This window comes from Mobula birostris, chromosome 9, assembly GCF_030028105.1.
Source record: "Mobula birostris isolate sMobBir1 chromosome 9, sMobBir1.hap1, whole genome shotgun sequence".
Taxonomy (NCBI): Eukaryota; Metazoa; Chordata; class Chondrichthyes; order Myliobatiformes; family Myliobatidae; genus Mobula; species Mobula birostris.
In genome coordinates this window covers 154,114,176-154,132,860 of record NC_092378.1, presented here as the reverse complement: position 1 = coordinate 154,132,860, position 18,685 = coordinate 154,114,176, and the positions used below count along the sequence as shown (strand labels likewise).

The 18,685-nt window shown below is 42.6% G+C and overlaps 1 protein-coding gene across 1 annotated transcript in view; it reads left to right on the top strand.

The window, feature by feature from the left end:
- atp6v0cb (ATPase H+ transporting V0 subunit cb) overlaps positions 1-18,685 on the top strand; it is a 28,403-nt gene that overhangs the window by 2,059 nt on the left and 7,659 nt on the right. The window contains exon 2 of the mRNA XM_072269216.1: positions 17,721-17,904. Within this exon, the coding sequence (XP_072125317.1) occupies positions 17,721-17,904 (184 nt within the window). The remainder of the gene's footprint in view (positions 1-17,720; positions 17,905-18,685) is intronic.

The window sequence follows — 18,685 nt, the reverse complement described above, 5'->3', positions numbered from 1 at the left end:
GGCCAATCCTGTTTAAAGGCTTGTTTGTTATGCCAGGGTCCAAAGTAAGGTTTTTTAAACCTCTTTTACCATGGTCTAGTCCTCCCACTTTCTCCCATTTTAATTCTTCAAGGTGGTCTCATTGAAAGTTGTGATTAACACTTGTCTGACCTGTGTTCTTCCAACATTTTGAAGAATTTCTTGTGTTTATGATTTATCTGCAGTTTTAACAAGCAAGGTAGCTATAGTTTGCCCAGCTGACTTCAAGAATCATGTCAGTGATGAAGAAATACATAATTTTCCAATGAACTTTACTAGCCCTATGCAAAATTAAGGAAAAGACAAGTCCATACAAAACTTTTGGCCTACAGAACAGTCATTCTTCCCACAATTAACTTTGGCTACTGTTAGCCATAGCTCAAAATACATGCACCCCAGTCCAAAATGTTGATTGTTCATTCATTTCCATAGATGTCGCTGACTTCCTCTAGAATCATGTGTTGCTTAGATTTCCAGCATCTGCAGAATTTGTTTATGGAAGGCTTAAGATGTGAGCAGCAACTGATGGTTTGATTTGTAACAGAACTGGACAGTAACTGATTATGTTGTCTTTGATTAGACTTGGGCTGTTAACATACAGCCTTTAACTGCAGTAATCTGCCTCCATTTAGTTAATAGCACTTGATATTTCAGCATCAGTCTACTTTACTTGTGTAGCCATTGGTGGTGTCTTTGGAGTGGATATTTAACTAGGTTTGTTCCTGAAATATGACATTCCTTGAATTCAGATAGCCCTGGTCAATATTTGTCTCCGTTGACTTTATTGAGTAGATTGTCTGGTCACGATGTGGAGTTTGACTTGGGTTCCATGTGATCACACAGTAATGTCCTAAGGATTACACTTCAGAGCTAACAAAAGCTTAAATGTAGATTCTTGTATGAAGGAAGGGAGGCTTTGGGGCTTCATTGTTTCTATCATTCATTCTATAGGGTTTCTTTTGTGGATGTCTGAATGGTATGAATTTCAGGTTGTATACTATATAATTGATCTTAAAATGAACCCATTAAACAATTTTGATGCAGCTGTTAGCATCATCTCTGGTTCATGTTGCACTGTCCTTGAATTGTAGTAGCTGGCTTGTGGACTTGACAAAACACTTTTTGTTTAACTGCTCTAGAGTTTTATGCACTAATTGGGTATTTCATGATCTTGCTGCATCTGATATCCTGGGGGAATTTTCACTTCAGAAGTGGTGGTGTCATATGCTAGATGTTGCATCACTTTCTTCAGTTTACTGGTGGCAATGACCAAGTTATTCATGTTTTGGAGAAAATTTGTGTAACAGCTTAAATGTGAGCCTTTGCCAAAATCAAATTCTGCTTTTCTGTTCTGACCATGCACTTTCCTCATTGGTGGTTATTGGGTATGGTGCTTTCCATCTAGATGTACAAACATCAATTAGCAGTATGTGACTTTAATGTAGCTGTCACTTAAGCTTGGGGCGCTCTGATTATAACCTTGTCTGTTTTCCTGTAGAGTCCTCAAACTTGTCATCTCTACTTATTGGAAACTCCACCTTAATTATTTGGGCTGTAGGGACTCAGCACCTCAGACAGCATCTATGGGGGGGAAATAATGTCACTTTGTACAACCCTGAGATTCACTTTCTTGCAGGCATTCACAGTAAATACAAATAAACATAGAATTAATGAGAGTGCATGAGATGGGCAAACAATCAGTTTGCAGAGGATGAACTTTGCAAAAACAAATATATGTATATTGACAACATGAGATGAGTTCTTGAAAGTGAGTCTAAGGACTGGTTGAGGGAGCAGTTCAATGTTGGTGAGTGAAATTCTTCTGAAGAAATCAGATAAAAATGATCTGGAGGGGTGGTGAGATTGTTTGGAACGCTGCCTTCCAAGTATTTGCACTGGAGCGTAGAATAGCTTAAACTTTAAATATTGTGGCTACCTTCTCATTAATGTAATTTGCTGAAATGAAGCCTGTTTGGTTAAGTTGAATGATTTGCCAGGTTGCTTGATATTCTGATCTCAATTGTTCACGCATCTCAATTTACCGTTAACCTGGTCATTTCCTGTTGTGGTGGAAGGCATTGAATCCTTAGCAGATTACAGTCAAATAAGCGGAATGGTCCCCCTAACCTTAACGTTGATCAAAAGGATTTTGTACTGTTGTTACAAAGGTAGCTGAAGATTAAATCAACTATCAAATCTTGTCCTGAGTTGTTTAAACAAGCTCTTTCCAATGGCTAAAGTTATCTTTGGTTGAGACTTGTTAAAGCAGGTTTAGAATAGAACATCCCACCAAATGCAGCTGAAGTATCATCAAGCATTCCATAAAGACCAATGTGACTTGTTAATGTGTCTAAGTTTTTAACTTATTTGTTGCACAATGAAAGACTCCCTCCCTTGAAAGTGAAACATTTTGATAATCGGGAAGTAACTGAATGAATACTGGTTCAGTTTAGTTTCTTGAGTTGTTACTCATTTTACTCCCTTTGAGAATGCTTTCCTTAAATACTAAATTCATTGTTTTTAACTTGCTGAATATACTTTAAGCTATCTAGTGAATTTAAGAATTGTGGAGACTCCCTAAAATTACTAAACTAGTTAGCTTTGTATTTCAGTACTAGAACATTATAGTACAGAAATGGGCCCTTTGGCCCCTCTAGTCCATGCTGAACTGTTCTGCTGAGGCCCATAGACCCGTATTAACTTCAGCTGTTGCATCCAGATGGAAAGTCTAGAGCGGCTCAGTGGGGATGAATGCTGAGATTAAAACTTTTGTCACTTAGAATGATTGGAGTACGATGAATACCAGAGAATGGGCATGTCTAAATGCTGGCCATGCAGGGATGACAACACGGTGGATCCACCAGAGAACGAGTTCTCATGAAGGATGCAATAAGCAAGAGTAAAAATAACAGGTGGTGTTGTAACCATGAAGTATGATGAAATAATGGAATCTTGGTGACAGATCCACCATATCTTTAAAGTAGCAGGTCAGTTCATATTCAGGCCTGAGCTTTTAAACTAAAATTGAAAGTTGTAAACTCAAATATGAGAATCTGAAGATGCTAGAAATCTGAATCAGTGTGCACAAAATGCTGGAGGAACTTGTCCAATCAGGTGGCATCTATGGAAAAGAGTAAACACGGTATTTCAGGCAGAGATACTTCATCGGGTTTGGAAAGGAAGGGGAGAAGTCAGAATAAGTTGTAAACGTGACCAGCTCCATGGGCACTAACCTCCCCAGCACTGGGAATGCCTCGGAAGAAAGCCTCCATCATTACGGACATGCCCTCCTCTCATTCCTACTGTTGAAGGAGGTAGTCTGAAAACACACATTTCAGGAACAGTTTCTCTTCCACAATCGGATTTCTAAATGTCCAGTGAACTCATGAACACTACCTCACTTTTTAAAGTTTTGCTCTTTTTGCATTAATTTAATTTTGTACATACTTGTAATTTATAGGTTATTTATTGTAATTACCACTGCCACAAAATAACAAATTTCATGATGTGCCAGTAATATTAAATCTGATTGTAACTTTATTCAGAATATTGAAAGAATAAACCAGGCAGTGTCTTTTCATTTGTACATTATACTTACAGCCATTGCCCTACAATAGCACAGGCTGCCGACAGCAACTCTGGAGTCATCTGTACTGGGCCGATCTTTCTAGTTACCCCTGGGTGTAGCTTATTGAAGATCCTTCCCCCTCAGGGATGAGGTCTTTGGAACTTCTGTGGCTCTGGGTTTTGATGAGATGTGGTTGCTAGCCTCATGCCCAATCTTTTTACAGCCAGGTGGAGTTCCACATTTGTAGACAATGTGTTTGGTGTTAAATTGCATTTATTTTTTTAAAAAAAGGCATTTGCATAGTGCTTGCCCTGGGATGCTGCACTATTCCAGTAATTGAAGGAGCTCCTTACCAATCTGGCCCCTCCCTGTCCAGAAGCTGAGTCATTCAAAGCAAGTGTTGGGTTGTGCTGATAGGTTGAGTATTGAACCACATTACAAGAAAAGATGGCTTGTATTTGAATGTGCAAAGGAGATGTTTGAGGATTGGAATATTGAGGTAGAGGTTTAATTTTGAACAGATGGCTATAAATTACTATATATATGCAAATGAAATAGTGAGGTAGTGTTCAAGGACTCCATCTCATTCTTGATATTTTTATTTTTGTGCTTTGCACATTGGTTGTTTCTCTATAATGTGTGATCTTTGATTTGATTTCTTGAATTTACTGTATTGGCATGCAAGAAAACATCTTGGGTTGTATGTGGTGATATGCATGTAATTTGATAATGATTTTGAACTTTTGAGAGAACTCATTCATTCTGGGTAATATAAGTAGTTCGGGAACAAGAGGCTGTGTTTGGGTAATTAATAGGATTGGAGAGGATGGGCCAGTGTTTGAAAATTTGCATAGTTGTAACAAATTTGAACAGTTCATGTGTACTTGAACAACCATTACAGGGCTACAGTCCAAGTAATCGAAGATGACTGGTCTGCTGAGTTCTTCAGCATTTTGTGTTGCTTTTTTAAGCTATTCTGTTCTGTTGTGATTTGTTGCTATAACAGAATTTGAATTGCCCCTTGTTTTCACTTCAAGTTTGAGTGAACATGGACTGCTTGATCCAGATCAGAGATACCATTTGAGGTCATGTGCTGCACATCCCCTGTTCCTATGAGTCTATTACCCAGTTGATTTGTGGTCTGTGCCTTGTGTATAAATGACTTCATACTTAAGACATTTGAATGGGCCTCCCAATTCTTTCCTTGGTGAAGATTAGTTTTTTTTTTATCATGTATATCAAAAAATACTGAAAAGTAGTGTGTGTCACTGATGAGCAGTCTGAGGGGAGCTGGGCACAGCCAGCAAGTGCCCATTAGACCATTGACATGGCAGCAGAATTAGGCCATTTGGCCCATCAAGTCTGCTCTGCCATTCAATCATGCCTGATCCTCCCCACTCCTTGGCCTTCTTGATTGTACACTGCATCAATCAATCTTTGCCTTAAGTAAATCCATCAACCTGGCCTCCACAGCTGCCCGTGGTAACAAATTTCACAAATTCACCACCCTCCGGTTAAAGAAATTTCTTTGCATCTGTTTCAAATGGACTTCCCTCTATCCCGAGGCTGTGCCCTCTTGTCCTAGACTTCCTTGCCATATCTACTGTCTAGGCCTTTCAGCATTCAAAAGGTTTCAATGAGACTCCCCCTAGTCCTTCTAAATTCCAGTGAGTACGGATGCAGTGCTAATAAATATTCCTTGTATGATAACTTTCATTTCTGGAATCATCCTTGTGAACCTCATCTGAACCCTCTCCAATGCCGGCACATCTTCTCTTGGATGAGGGGCCCAGAACAGTTCACAATACTCAAGGTGAGGCCTCACCGGTGTCTTGAAGCTCATTATTGCATCCCTACTCTCGTCACCACACTTCTGGTGCCAACACAGCATGCCCACAATTTACCAGCTCCAACACGATCTTTGGTGTGTGGGAGATGGGGAGAACGTGCCATCTCCTTGCAGATAGCTGCGGGGATTGAGTCTGCTGTGTTACCCAGTTTTCTTCTCTTGGCACTTGAAGATTCTGAACTTGTGGTAATTTTAAAACTTGCTAATTAGCTTTTCTGTAAAATGGTTAAATTTTAAACTAGTGTATTTAAGCTTGTTTATATAATCTACTTGTCCTGAAATTTTAACCTCATCTGTAGATAGAGATAATTGAGTTTGCTGCTCAAATGCCCTGCTATTGTATCTTGAGTTAATGAGCTATAAAATTGGTTAACAAATCTGACCAAGCAGAATAGAGTTTCTAGAAAGCTGGTCACTTTCCAGATGTTACAGAATGTAAAGGCATAATGTGAATAACAGCTGTTTTTCTTGGTAACGTGGGTTGACCTTCAACCGTCTACAAAGTTTGATAAAATGGATGATTTTTAGTTTGGCAAGCAGCATGCCACAGTTTTGACTGACAAAACTTTAGGCTATTGTGGCCAAACTTGCTCTGAAAGATGTGATGCAACAGTGTGAGGAAACAAAGGAATACAGATGGGGTAAATGGAGATCAAAGAATTGAGATTATTTTAGGACTAATTAAAGCCAAATGTAGAATAATCTTTTGTAAACATGGGGAGGGCAGAGGGTAAAGGTGATGGAGAAGCAATGCCACAGGAGCACAGGTCTTTGGGCCATATCTCAAGCACTGACTGTTTCCTCAGTTTGTTGTGGATATGTTGAAAAGCTTCAGATTTTGGGATTAGTTTTGGGCTACATTTAAGTTTGGGAGAATGAGCTAGTTATTAGCTGGGACTAGGCAAGGAAAAATAGTTTGGCACAGATTACAAAAGAAAACACAAGGAAATCTGCAGATGCTAGAAATTCAAGCAACACACAGAAAATGCTGGTGAACGCAGCAGGCCAGACAGCATCTATAGGAAGAGGTACAGTCGACGTTTCGGGCCGAGAGCCTTAGTCCTGATGAAGGGTGCCTGCCTGGCCTGCTGCGTTCACCAGCATTTTCTGTGTGTGTTGCTTGGCACAAATTAAATGGGTTATGGGGAAATGGCATTTATTTCCATTGAACTGTGAAGGATTTTTCAGAAGGTTCTTACTGAGTCCTATTTCGGGTTGATGGTAAACTGGTTAACCAGTCTTGTTTCTTTGCTCTTGTGCTCTGAGTGGGCTTTAAATTGTCCTGATGTGGTCACTTAGAATTTAATGCTCTGTGGTAATACTGAATGCTGGATTCTTAACAGGTTAGTGTCTGTGGAGAGGGTGTTTTCAGAAGGTCCTGATGTAGTCTCAACTTAATGTCAACTGTTTAGTTCATTTCCATAGATGCTGCCAGACCTGAGTTTCTCCAGCATTTAGTATTGCTCTGGAATCCCAGCGTCAGCAGAATATTGTTTGATATTTCTCCTGTGGGATGTGGTGTCCTTGCTGGAATCAGAATGGACTTCTCTCTGTTATTTAGAGATGTAGCATGGGACAGGGTGACTTACAATGACTGATAAACCTACTCACTGTAGGAGGAAGTCAGAGCACCCGGAGAAAACCCATGCGTTCACAAGGAGAATATACAAACTCTACAGACAGTCTTAGAGTTGAACTCCGATACCCTGAGCTGTAATTGCATTCAAAGTCCATTTATTGGCAAAGTACGTATTCTACATGCAACCCTGAAATTCGTCTCCTTGCAGGCAGCCACAAAACAAGAACCCAATAGAGCCAATTTTTTTAAAAAACTGTAGGCACCCAATGTGCAGAGACTCCATTGTGTGTTTTTCTAACCACTGCATTTTGTGGCTTTGACTGTGTCCTCAACAGATTTGAATGTCTGAATTCGTTTGGGAATACAGTTAAATCCTAGTGTCTTTATTAGTCTATCAGCATTATGAATAGTGAACTAATTGGAGTCTGGTTTAATATCACTGGCATGTGTTGTGAAATTTGCTATGCAGCAACAGTACATTTTAAAAACTAAGCTACAATAATGCAAACACAAGGAAATCTGCAGATGCTGGAAATTCAAGCAACACACAAAAAAGCTGGTGAACACAGCAGGCCAGGCAGCATCTATAGGAAGAGGTACAGTCGACATTTTGGGCCGGGACCTTCGTCAGGACTAACTGGAAGAAGAGATAGTAAGAGATTTGAAAGTGGGAGAGGGAGATCTGAAATGATAGAAGATGGAGGGATGGAGCTAAAAGCTGGAAAGTTAATTGACAAAAGGGATGAGGCTGGATAAGGGAGAGGATCATGGGATGGGAGGCCAAGGGAAAAAGAAAGGAGGAGGGGAGCCCAGAGTAACCCTAACCCGGGATGGAGTACGAAGGGGAAGTGGGGCATTAACGGAAGTTGGAGAAGTCAATGTTCATGCCATCAGGTTGGAGGCTACCCAGACGGAATATAAAGTGTTCCTCCAACCTGAGTGTGGCTTCATCTTTACAGTAGTGGAATCGGTGGATAGAAATGTCGGAATGGGAATGGGATGTGGAATTAAAATGTGTGGCCACTGGGAGATCCTGCTTTTTGTGGCGGACAGAGCGTAGGTGTTCATTGAAACGGTGTCTCAGCCTGTGTCGGGTCTCGCCAATATATAGAAAGCCACATTGGGAGCACTGGACGCAGTATATCACCCCAGCTGACTCTCAGATGAAGTGTTGCCTCACCTGGAAGGACTGTCTGGGGCCCTGAATGGTGGTGAGGGAGGAAGTGTAAGGGCATGTGTAGCACTTGTTCTGCTTACAAGGGTAAGTGCTGGGAGGGAGATCAGTGGGATGGGGGGGGTGGGGAGGGAATGAATGGACAAGGGAGTGGCGTAGGGAGCGATCCCTGCAGAAAGTGGGGGGGGGGGGGGGGAAGGAGGTGTGCTTAGTAGTGGGATCCTGTTTCTCCATAACTTCTGCCACCTCCAACAGGATCCCACCACTAAGCACATCTTTCATGCTGCCTGGCCTGCTGCGTTCACCAGTATTTTTTGTGTGTGTAAGCTACAATAAGTTTGTATTTAAAAAATTTTTAGTAGAAGAAGAGTGGGTGGGGGGGGATGGAGTAGTGAGGTTGTGTTCATTGGTTCAATGATCATTCAGAAATCTGGCAGGGTAGTGGGGGGATAAGCAGTTCCTGAATTGTGTGTGCCTTCAGGCTCCTGTACTTGCTGCTGGTAGCAATGAGCAGAGGGCATGTCGTGGCTGATGTGATGAGATCCTTGATGTCCTGAATGTTGAGACTAGTGCTCATGGTGGAACTGGCAGTTTATATTGATGCTGTGCAGTAGCCCCTCCATACCAAACAGATGCAGCCAGTTGGAATGCTAATGGGGTAGCTTTATGTACTTGACTGCTTCAAAACCAGTCTGTGCAGTTATGGCTGTCAGTGAGTACTGGTCTGTAGGCTGCAGCGTCAAGTCTTGAAGGATTCTCTGCCCATAGGAAATTTGAGACCAATTAGTGCTCTTTGCATCTTTCATGAAATTTGAGGGGGTCACTAACAAGATGAGTACACTTAACCTTTGGAAATTGCTGAATTTTAATTGGTGGTGTGGTAGCATAGTGGTTAGCACAATGCTTTACAGTACCAGTGACCCAGGTTCAATTTCCACTGCTGTTTATAAGCAGTTATTCCCATGACTGTGTGGCTTACCTCCAGGTGCTCTGGTTTCCTCCACAGATGCAAAACCTACTGGTTAGTAGGTTAATTGGTCATTGTAATTTGCCCTGTTACTAGACTGTGGTTAAACCAGGCACTGCTCAAAATGCTATATTTCAAATACTGGGGTTTGACTGATCAGGCCTCTACTGCACTGTAGCAACATCTGCTTGTAATAGGTCACTAATTACAGGAATGCTTTGTGACCAGTTGTCTCAGGATAAAATGAAACATTGAATGTCTGAGCTGAATTTGACACCAGGCATCAATGTCTACTTAGATTCGTTTGCTCCATCTCATTGACTAGTACTCTCGGGAAATCTGGTGGCTTGTCTATTGGGAAATTTAATGTGAGGCAACATTGAAGTTCCTACTGCAGTGTTGCATCATGGCCCAAGTCACAGGACTACTGGAGTTGTTAAATGGATAGAGGAAGTGGTCCTGGAGTCTCGGTATTGACCATGCTGACATTTCACAACTTGATAACATTGTCCTCAAATGGTTTGTGTTGATTCTGCAATTATTCAGAAATGTGATGGCAGAGGGAAGCTGTTCCTGAATTATTCAGTGTGCCCTCAAGGTCCTCAGTCTATTTTTTGTCAATTTCAGTTGTGATGCAGCCCCTCGCACTGGCTACCATTTAGTTCATGTGTTGCCAGTAGTTTAAATTTAGCAAGTGGAGACCACAAGCTCTCTATATTCTCTGGGTCACCATGGGCTTGGGGTCAGTACTGTAGTAAAGAGGGCCTAGGCATACTAAGTATTTACCACTGTCTTGACCTGCCAGTTTGAGTGCTCAATTTAGATAAGTATTTGTAACTGTAACTTGAGTTTACTGAATGCTTCGTCTTTCTTGTCCTGTAAATAGTTAACTGACTTACTGGTAGTGAGTGTCTCCTGTCCTCACTCACCAAACCCATGAACCTGATTTCACGCATCAAGAAATTGTTGGGTTTGGCAAAACCCCCAAGATCAGGGGATCGCAACCTTGTGTCCTCAGACTCTTGTTAATCGTGGGGGTCCATGGCATAAAGGTTGGGGCCCCTGCTCTAGAGAAACAAAATCTTCGTTGCAATACTGAAGTTCTGTACTCCTGGATTAGTCATGTTTAGCCAAGTTATGTCATACAAGATGACAAACAGTGGAATCTTCCTGTTTTTTTTATGAAATGACAAACACACTTTACCTCGCTCTAGTTGGTCTATTCCCATCACTGCTATTGTACACATTGAAAACTCGGCCCCAGCCACTGGCTTCTCAGGGACTCCCAGCTTGTATAATTTCTTACTCCAACTATGGATCAGTAGAGGAATTGGATCAAGTTTGTCATTCAACCATACACATACAGCCAAACAAAACATGTTCCTCAGGCCAAAGTGCAAAACACAGTTTCATCAGTCACTTAGTACAAAGCACAATAGCATATACAGTAATTAAGGTAGAAAAATGGTTATTTAAAAAGTCCAAGTTCCCTGAGTCTCATGGCCTGTAGATTAAAGGTGTATATGATGTCCTGGAGCCATGTTTCTGCCAACACAAGTATGCAGCTTGTCTAGTTCAACTGGAGATGAATGCAATGCAGCTTGTCTTTCACTGAGTGAACACTGGTGGGATAGCACCAGCAGCAGTCCTGCTATGCCAGTGCCCTCTCCCCCCACAGCCTCTAGCATCTTCTCCTAGGGCAGCTACAGCAGGTGACCCTGTGTAATGAGGCTGTGGTCTACACAACATTTGTCACATGCCCATTGAAACAGTGAAATGCATTGTTTTAGTCAACAATCGACAGTCGAGGAGGTGCTGGAGGCTGCCTGTAAGCGTCATCATGCTTCTGGCACTAACAGCATGCTCAGTCACAGGGGGAACATACAGAAATAGTATCATAATTACTGGTGTTGCAAAATTGTGCTAACCACTACATTGCATTGGTTAGATGACTGTTGGCAACAAGACAGAATAGGGCCTTCTCCAAGGCAAGGGGGAGGGGTGGGATCCCCAGTTGTTGGGTTACTCCTAGCATAAGGTGGTTTGGGTTGGTGAAACGTGATGGGGTTTACTCATAGTGCTGTCCCAATCATCAATAACTTGCATGTGGCTTGGTTTGTTCAGTGGAACATTTGCAATTGCTAACAGGTAAGAAATGTTCACAAATACATCCAAGACCAACTGTATTCTTGTCACTTAATTGTATTACTGTTGCTGAGGATCCCACTGGTATTCTGAGGTGGGATTGTGCTGGCATGGCATTGACCAAGCCAACCACATTAATGCTTAACAAACTAGGGCTTGTGTATCTGTGCTTCAGAACAGCACAAGCAAACTTGGAAGTTGACACAGATCCAGCATGTCATCTAAAACTTTGAACTTCTGTAGATGTGGTGGATTCTTATTCTTACAGAAACATCTGCATGATGCTAAGCTAGGGCACATCATCAGTGATGTTAAACGGGGTTGTCAGGTGTTTCAGGTCTTTCAACAACATACATCCTCGCCTAGGTGACCTGACCGGTGTTGATCAGAGCCCAGCCTGTGCCCCAGCAGCATCCCACGGATCTGCCCTCTTTATCCGGAGCCATCTTGATGCTTTCTCTGCTGCATCTGTGGTGGCAGAAATGGCTCTCCTTCTCTCTCCTGTGATTCCAAGTGCAGTGTGTACCTTGCAGAGTGACTGGCCTGCAAAACCACGACACCCAACCTCCACAGGCCAACACTTTGCTCTCCAGCCTCTTCTTTAGCCGTTATTCTTCAGATCTTCATACTTGGCTCTTTTCCGCTCGTAGGCCTGCTCCATGCGTTCTTCCCACGGCATGGTAAGCTCAAGCATAAGAAAATGCTTTAGTGAGTCGGACCACAACACAATGTTGGGCCGCAGTGTTGTCTCTGTGATGTGGGGAGGAAAGTGCAGCTGTTTTCCCAGGTCTACTTTTAGCTTCCAGTCCTGCGCAGTGAAGAGCAACCCAGTTTCTTTCTGGTGTTCTGTTGTTCTTTCTCCCTCTTTGACAAAGCAGATGGTATTCTTGACCGGACTTGTTTTCCGGCAGATGTTAAGGGTGCTGCAGATTGTCTCAGCAGTTGTCCAGAGGACCTGATCATGCCAGCACCGATGACGACCATCTGCAAGAGCTCTGGCGCAGCAGCTCAGAATATGCTCTAGCGTACCGGTCTTCTCACAGAGGGGGCAAACTGGTCGTTCTGCGAGGTCCCAGCAGTGCAGGTTGGATGGGCTAGGAAGGACGTCATAAACAGCCTGGATAAGGAACTTGATGTGGTATGGATCTACCTTCCAGAGATCATTCCACGTGATCTTTTGCTCGATCACCTGCTCCCATTTGGTCCAGGCTCCTTGCTGTTTCATTGCCACAGCTCTGCTGGTCCTCTCCTCCTCCACAGCTGCCCTTACTTCATTCTGGACCAGTTCTCGTCGCTCTTTCCCTTGTACTTTCAGTACATTGACTGGTTGATTCATGCTTGGTATAGAGCCCTCAAATACAAAAAGTAGTGAATACAGACCAGCCCATCATGGGTAAAGTGCTCCACACCATTGAGCACATCTAACAGCTGTTGCAGGAAAGCATCCAACATCAAGGACCCCCCACCGTCCAGGCTATCTCCTCCTTTATGGCCATCAGGAAGAAGGTACAGGAGCCTTGGGACCAGTATCAGGTTCAGGAACAGCTGTAACCCCTCACCATCAGACTGCTGAGCCAGAGGTGTTAACTTCAATCTCGCAACACTGAACTGATTCCACAACCTATAGGCTGACTTTTAAGGTGTTCCCTATTGATTATTTTTATTTTTGTATGTGAAATTTGTCTTTTGCACGTTGTCATGTGTGCAGTTTTCCATTGTTTTTTCTGTTAATACCTGCAAGAAAATTAATCTCAGTAGCATAGTGACAATTGTACTTTGATAATACTTTGGTTCTTTAACAAATTGACTGAACTTTGAAGCAGGTAATGGGAAATGCTAATTGCACCTCTAGGACCAGGAGTTCCCAACCTGGGGTCCATGCACTGCTTGTTTAATGGTATTGGTCCATGGCATAAAGTTGGGAACCCCTGGTTTAGGAAATGTGAGCTTCATTAGCCTCCTATCTAATTCAGTCCTTTCCATTGCGGCCTGACAAAAGTTTTGTACAGATGCAGTGTGACTTCCAAGTTTTATTCAAGTCCCTGACTGGAAAAGACAAGCATACTGGTTTTTTAATCCTACCTACTGGTTGTCAGGAGCTATGGACTTGGATCCTAAGATCCATCTGTACAATGTCTGCCAAGAGTTCTGACATTCTCTGTATTTACTCCTGCATTAGACTTCGATAAATGGATCCTCTTGCACATCTGGGTTAACCTATCTGCTATTTCTCTGGTAGTGTAGCAGATAGCACAATGCTATTAGATTAGATTATGAAGACACGTAGTCCCCTTTTATTGTCATTTAGTAATGCATGCATTAAGAAATGATACATTATTTCCTCCAGTGTGATGTCACAAAAACACAGGACAAACCAAGACTGAAAAAACTGACAAAACCACATAATTATACATATAGTTACAACAGTGTAACAATACCATAACTTGATGAAGAAAGTCCATGAGCACAGTAAAGTTCAAAGTTTCTCAAATGTCCCACATCTCATGCAGACGGGAGAGGGGAGGAAAAACTCTCCCTGCCACGCCGACCACAGTCCGACTCTGAGTCATCCAAATACTTTGAGCTCTGATCAGCTCTCCGACACTGAGTACTGAGCATCAGCTCTGTCTGAGCAATTTGACCTCTTTCTCGGTCGCCAAAAGCAGGCAAGGCCGGGGATTTTGAGGCCTACCCTCAAAGATTCTCGACCCCACAGTAACGACAGCAGTGGACGGGCATTTCAGAAATTTCTCTAGATGTTCCTCTGTGCTTTCACGTCTAATACACATTCTTAGTGGGTATCTCGTGTGCAGTCATACAGATGAGCTAAGGGCAAAGGCAGGGAAGGAAAAGGGACGGTTTCACGATCAAAATTACTTGACAGACTTCAAAGTAAGTCAATTCTATTTTTCAACAAAAAAGTAAATGATGCTAGGCAGACTAATCAAAAAAGCTTATGAACATTTAAGACTTGGCAGTAGTTAGAAAAAGAGGAATTATCATATTGGGGGTTATTTGAGGCATTGCGCACTAGATGACGATGTTCACGTGATTTGTGATACAACAATCTGCTGGAGGAAGTCTGGATAAAACATGTTTCAAGTGGAAATGGGGAAGAATTGTCGTGTGTTTTCGGTCAAAACACTTTCAGTTCTTCAGGAGATTAGTGTGCAAACTTAAAGCACACGGTATTGGGGGTAAGGTATTGATGTGAATAGAGAATTGATTGGCAGACAGGAAGCAAAAAGTGGGAATAAACAGGACTTTTTCAGAATGGTAGGCAGTGACGAGTGGGGTACTGCAAGGCTCAGTGCTGGGACCCCAGTTGTTTACAATATATATTAATGACTTAGATGAGGGAATTAAATGCAGCATCTCCAAGTTTGCAGATGACACGAAGCTGGGTGGCAGTGTTAGCTGTGAGGAGGATGCAGGGTGACTTGGATAGGTTAGGTGAGTGGGCAAATTCATGGCAGATGCAGTTTAATGTGGATAAATGTGAGGTTATCCACTTTGGTGGCAAAAACAAGAAAACAGATTATTATCTGAATGGTGGCTGATTAGGAAAAGGGGAGGTGCAATGAAACCTGGGTGTCATTATACACCAGTCATTGAAAGTGGGCATGTAGGTACAGCAGGCGAAAAAGGCGAATGGTATGCTGGCATTTATAGCGAGAGGATTCGAGCACAGGAGCAGGGAGGTACTACTGCAGTTGTACAAGGCCTTGGTGAGACCACATCTAGAGTATTGTGTGCAGTTTTGGCCCCCTAATCTGAGGAAAGACATCCTTGCCATAGCGGGAGTACAAAGAAGGTTCACCAGATTGATTCCTGGGATGGCAAGACTTTCATATGATGAAAGACTAGATCGGCTAGGCTTATACTCTCTGGAATTTAGAAGATTGAGGGGGGGGATCTTATTGAAACGTATAAAATCCTAAAGGGATTGGACAGGCTAGATGGCAGGAAGATTGTTCCCGATGTTGGGGAAGTCCAGAATGAGGAGTCACAGTTTGAGGATAAAGGGGAAACCTTTTAGGACCAAGATTAGGAAAAACTTCTTCACACAGTGGTGAATTTGTGGAATTCTCTGCCACAGGAAACAGTTGAGGCCAGTTCATTGGCTATATTTAAGAGAGAGTTAGATATGGCCCTTGTGGCTAACGGGGTCAGGGGGTGGGGTATGGAGAGAAGGCTGGTACAGGGTTCTGAGTTGGATGATCAGCCATGATCCGTACTGAATGGTGGTGCAGGCTCGAAGGGCCGAATAGCCTACTGCACCTATTTTCTATGTTTCTATGTCTATCTCCATCAAATCAGAAATTGTCCACGGTCCCCATTTAACAGATACAACATCATTTTTCACCAGAGAGCTGCGCACGTGCAATGCGCTTCCATCTTCTCCTCCCGCCTATTATAGCTTGGAGTTGGAGCTCAATTGTCATCTGTAAGCAGTCTGTACTTCCCTGTGGAATATGTTGGTTTTCTCCAGGTACGGTTTCTTCCTGCAGTCCAAGAAACTACTGGTTTGTAGATTAATTGGTCATGTAAGTTGTCCTGTGATCAGGCTCATTGAACAGCCCATCCAGACTAACACTATCTCATAGTGGTAATGCATACAGGCTCTTTGGCCCATCTAGTCCATGCTGAAACTATTTAAACTGTCTACTCCCATCGACCTACATCAGGACCATAGCCCTCCATATCCCTACTATTCATATACCTATCCAAATGTCTCTAACAGTGAAATTGCACTCACATGGACACTTGTGCTGGCAATCTCAAACTTTTCACCTTTACCCTTAAGCCATGACCTTTGGTTGTAGTCCTACACAACCTCTGGAAAAATGCTTGTTTACCCTATCTATTCTATGCCCCTTGTAATTTTGTATACCTCTATCAATCTTTTGATATAACACAAGTCCTCCAGTCCTGGCAATATCCTTGTAAACTTCTTCTGTACTCTTTCAACCTTGTTTACATCTTTCCTGTAGGTAGGTGACCAAACTGCATACAATACTTCAAATTGGGCCTTACCAACATCTTGCAAAACTTTAATGTAGCATCCCATCTCCTGAACTTCCTTTGATTTATGAAGGCTGAAGTAAGTTTAAGTAAGAAATGTAGTGCAAAACAGTGAGGCAGTGTTCATGGAACCTTCAGAAATCTGGTGGAGGGGCAGAAGCTGTTCCTAAAACGGCGTCTTCAGGCTCCTGTACATCCTTGGTGGTAGCCATGAGTGGATGTCTCCCCTGGGTGATGCGTGTCCTTGGAGATGAATGCCACTTTGCAGAGGCATTGCCTTCTGAAGGTGTCTTTGATGCTGGGGCAGCAATCGCCTATGATAGAGTTGGGTGAGTTTGACCTTCTGCGGCTTTTTCCAATCCTGTGTAGTGGCTCCTCCTTACCAGATGGTGATGCAACAGATAGAATGCTGTCCACTATGTATCTGTAGAAATTTGCCGCAGTCTTTGACATGGCAAATCTTAGCTCTTAATGAAATAGTTGATGTACTTTTCTAATTGCATCACATGCAACAGGTCAAAATGGAGATATGTTTCTACAAAGGGATTAGTTGAGAGGAAACTGCGTGATTTCTTTTGGACTGTATAGGATTTTTCAGAAGTTTCTCATTGAGTCCTATTGCAGATGGTGTGCTGGTAAAAATGGAATTGATTTGGTAGTAATGAAGATCAGTCCTTCTGTCACAGATCATTACCATCTGCCACCTTCCTATGGAAGATGTAGATTTGCAGATCCAGTACACCTTGAATTGCATAGACTAAGAATTTCTCAAGCTGCTGTTTCCAGTTTCCGTTGTTCTGACTTGCTACCTAATGTTGGTTGTCCATCGTATCCAACAACAGGAGATCTGTACGAGAGTTTTTAAAGTGGAAAAGCCTTTGTACTAGGACAGTTCCATTCTCATGACTTCAAGTCTGGGTCCAGTGATATGTAGTTGTCGCAAATAGCAGTCTGCCCTGCTTGCTGTGGATGACTGTCTACTTCTGTGCCTTGTCATACCCTTCATTGTCCAGTGTTGCAGAACCACTTTCCTGGCCACTGATCTCATCTGCCCAGTCCACTGAAGCTGACTCGCATGTCCCTATCTCACCGGCTACTCCCACCTGGTTTAACCTGCCTGTTGAAGCAGAGTACTGGGTGCAGCTGCTGTTGCATGCAAACAGCTATTTGGGGCCACAGAGCAGGGCGTCCAGAGGGACCCAAAAGCGAGCCCTTCACTTGAGGTGCTACCCTTCCCTGGGCATGCCATACAACCCACTACCAAAGCTACCTAGGAGTTTTTGACTAATGCACCAGTGTGTCCTTTTTTCTACAAATTATGAAATCAAGCACCTTGTACAACTGGTATTAAACTTGGTATGAGCCAGTGTTTGTTTTTTTTTTCTCTCTGTTTAGCCCTAGGAGCGGCTTATGGGACGGCCAAGAGTGGTACAGGAATTGCGGCCATGTCGGTCATGAGGCCTGAGTTAATCATGAAATCCATCATTCCAGTCGTCATGGCAGGTATCATTGCTATCTACGGACTGGTGGTGGCAGTACTAATTGCCAACTCACTCACAGAAAAGATAACATTATTTAAGTAAGTATCTGGGTCAGATATCTACTGTCTTGTATTAAATGAAGTTTGTTTCTGAGCATCAAAATGAACAGGTGTGGAAGGTAGTCTATTCATTGAGCCATGTACAGCATCTTTTAATATTTAATGAAATATTCAGTAATCCTTGCTGTGTGCTAATAACAATGTTAAGTTTTTATTCTATTTTGTATGCGGTCTTCTAAAAGTATGGCCCTGATTGTCTTTAAAGTATTTATGGTTTTATTATATTAGCTACTCCCATGTCTAAAGGAAATTGAGGATTACAGACCTGCTAATGGGCAATAATAGCTGGGTCATCAATTTTAAAAGCCTTTGGCCAAAATACGTGCAAAAGGACAAAGGAACAAAGTTTGAACTGGGGGATGTGGTATGGACGTAAGATATTTGTCACGAATTAGATAAGAACAGTGATTGCCAGAAATTGAGTATATTGATGGCCATAGCTAGTGGAATATCAGACCTTGATCAGATTTGGTAGTTATCTGTCATGGGCCTGCCGAGGAGGGTTGTCTTTGTTACATTATTTATCAAGATGCTCGTGGATGAAAGGGCATTACGGTGAGGGGAGTTGAGTAAATTAATCATAAATGTCGACTGTACCTCTTCCTAGAGATGCTGCCTGGCCTGCTGTGTTCACCAGCAACTTTGATGTGTGTTGCTTGCCTTGTAGAGCCTCAACATTACATCCCTGCTCTTTTATTCAATACCTCTAGAAATGAATGCCAATATTGGATTTGCGGCCTTCACAACTGACTCAACCTGG